Source organism: Argentina silus, assembly GCF_951799395.1.
Source record: "Argentina silus genome assembly, chromosome: 7".
In the NCBI taxonomy this organism is placed as follows: Eukaryota; Metazoa; Chordata; class Actinopteri; order Argentiniformes; family Argentinidae; genus Argentina; species Argentina silus.
The window spans coordinates 9,542,987-9,545,929 of record NC_139661.1 but is presented as its reverse complement, the minus strand read 5'-3'; the positions used below and the strand labels follow the sequence as shown (position 1 = coordinate 9,545,929).

The 2,943-nt window shown below is 39.0% G+C and overlaps 1 protein-coding gene across 7 annotated transcripts in view; it reads left to right on the top strand.

Moving 5' to 3' along the window:
- Window positions 1-2,422: 2,422 nt before the first annotated feature.
- Window positions 2,423-2,943, top strand: part of pbx3b (pre-B-cell leukemia homeobox 3b) — a gene marked incomplete at its 3' end in the record, with an annotated part of 64,734 nt that continues 64,213 nt past the window's right edge. For all 7 annotated transcript variants that reach the window (XM_083674094.1, XM_083674093.1, XM_083674091.1 and 4 more), the window contains exon 1: window positions 2,423-2,741. In XM_083674094.1, the coding sequence (XP_083530220.1) occupies window positions 2,548-2,741 (194 nt within the window). In that variant the 5' untranslated portion in view covers window positions 2,423-2,547. The remainder of the gene's footprint in view (window positions 2,742-2,943) is intronic.

The following is a 2,943-nucleotide window of genomic DNA, read 5'->3' as shown; positions in this document are numbered from 1 at the left end:
CGTGGTTTACTGAATATTCTGTGAATCTGAGAGGGGAAGTGTCTATAGTATTCAGTGTAGAAGTGATGCAAAGATAATTTATGATATCAAATAAATAACACATCAAAATCAAAAAAGTTGCCTAATTTGCATGAACATGTTCTTGCATACTGTAGTACTTTAGTAATTGCTTCGTAATTAGATAGTAATACAGTTGATATTTTTTGGGGAATAAGGAACTGTAATAACCAAACATATTCTGATGGAATATTGAATTAAATATCAAGCATTAGTGCTCAATCAACATGGATGCATCCTATGTACAGTTGTGTTCACCTTTACATTGAACCCTATTTACAAATCAGCAACTGTATTCCCTCAGCCTGTTAAAACAGTGTGGAGCACCTTTAGAGAACATCTTACTCTTTGTTTGATTTGTTCTCTTGAATGTGAACTTGATTTATTTTTCTAAGTAAAGGTTTCTTAGGATTTCTGCATCCTTGAATTACTTCCTTATATTCTTCTTACCTTCCTACACACCTCAATCTCATTCCAAGTCAGTGGCATATGCTGTGATTTTTGTAATCGCTGTAACAAATCAATTGCAAATCAAGTCTAAGCAGGGATTTTGGAGCTGTTGAAATTGTTCTAGAGATTGTTCACTTTTGTATGATGAATGTGAACAGAAATCCCATGTCTTCAAAAGTTAGTGGAACTATAGCACTCAGATCCCACAATGTAACCCCATGTAGGTTATGTTCAAACAACCTCCTGCCAAAATGTTGTTCAATGTTAGAACGTAATGGTATATGCCATTCTGGCAAATGTACACACAATATGGAGATTTGTTATGGTGCCACCAGGGCAGGGTTTGAGTGAATTGCATCACCATGGAACTCCCCAACCAGTTTGTGCATTGCTAGGCATGCTCTCCAAGCCTGCTATTGTGGTGTCTTTGTATGATCGGAGTGAATCTATAAAACCCTCTTATAAATGAACGGTGTAGCTAGATGGTGCTTAGACATGTTGTATCCTTGCATCCAGCTCAACAACTTGTCTGCTGCCATAGCAACTGCAGGGGAGCTCAGAGCAGCGCCGCCTGCTTGTGCAATGGATGTCACCCGTAGCAACGACCAATCAGAAGTTCCTACCCTTTTGTACAAGCACAGTGAAGATAGAGGGATGTGGTGGGTGGGCTTTCAGGACCATGCATCTGCCAGCAATAGGACATCCTGGTCGTCAGTCATATTCAAATACATCGTGGATTGGTCGAAGAGGTTTACTTCCAATATTATAAACATGTCTACTGCTTGCCTACCCTATGAGCCAAGGCTTGGTAGAGACGAGCATACCAGAGTCCTGAGAAGCGAAGACTCCGTGCAATTCATTATCAGTTCTGTACCAAACTATATAAAACTCTGATAATGCACTTTATTCGGTGTGTTACGTGGTAAATGTTTATGGGTGGAATATGACTGCGTTTTTGTGCACGTGCACGCGTGAATGAGGCATACGACAAGTGGGACTCTGGCGTTATTTTATCATTATAATCACTATCCTAAGTACTGCTCTAGCATTTTGTTTTCGGTGTTCCAGCGAGAAGTGACAAGAATATAGACCCCTCCTCTGAAGGGCGGAGCGTGCATTTTTATTTCGATTTTGTATTTTTTTTTTTCTTTCGGCTCTTGCTCTGACACGTCTGCACTGAGTGAGTGGCATTGGCACACTGTCAATCGCTCACTACCGCTGCCATCAAACAACATAAAGCACACACAGGCAGAGGCTCGGGCTCATAAATTTCAGCAGGCAGATATTTTTGCGCATCGCTTTACAGTGTGTAGCCTAATTAATTTCTCGCTGTTGTTTTTTCTATAATTTCCCACTAATGCTATTAACTTTTTCTACATTTCATATTTTTTATAATTACATTTACCAGTGCTGCTTATGATTTATTTATATTATCTTCAGTTATCTTGGACATAATTTCTATACGTTATTTACAAGCAAGTATCTTGTACACTACGTGTTGTATATTGTTTTCTTAATTCTTTATTCATTTACTTTGTTGCTTATTTTCACATTGGATATTTTGTTGCCTGCTGATTATAATGGGGATTTGAACATTTTCAAGAGGAATTGCGCGTGGAAAAACAAGCGAAAGAAGACTGCTAATAAATAAGAGATCAGCAAGGAGCATTCATATCCAACACGTCAAATCAAAGAGAAAGACAAATTGGAAAGAGGACCCGTGCAGGATACGACGGACAGCGACTGTCATTTTGACAAAGAAGTTTTGAAAAAATAAAGCTTATGTATTTTCGTACAAAATATTCATAGATACTAACACTTCGGACAGTGCGTAAAGAGGGAAGAAAGCAAGAAAGTGATTACTTGGACACAAGATAATACCATCACTGGTAGTCACCAATTTATTTTTTTCTTTTACGTACGCGCAATATCACAACACACTGCTCTCTTGTGCAAAAACACATGTAGCAGTTGTTTTTGTATGTGAGTTTTTCCTTTTGTGTGGTTCAGTATAAGTGCATTGATTCTGTTGCGGCTACTATGGACGAACAAGCCCGAATCATGCAGGCTCTCGGCGGTGTCAGCTTGGCTGGCCACTCGGTACAGGGAGGCATGGCACTGCCGCCTCCACATGGACACGATGGGACAGATGACGGAAGAAAACAAGACATTGGTGACATTCTGCATCAAATAATGACCATTACTGACCAAAGTCTGGACGAGGCGCAAGCAAAGTTGGTTCATTTATATGTTTTCTTGACTTTTTAAAACGCTGAACGTATCATTATTGAGTTCTGGTAAACTGCTAATTAACCTCTTCATCCATGCAATATTAAGTATAATGCTAATTAAAAAATACAACCCACGAACAATGCGTTTGAAGGCCACCGTGTAGACTGAAAAGTTAACACATGACAAGTAATTCTAATAGTTATT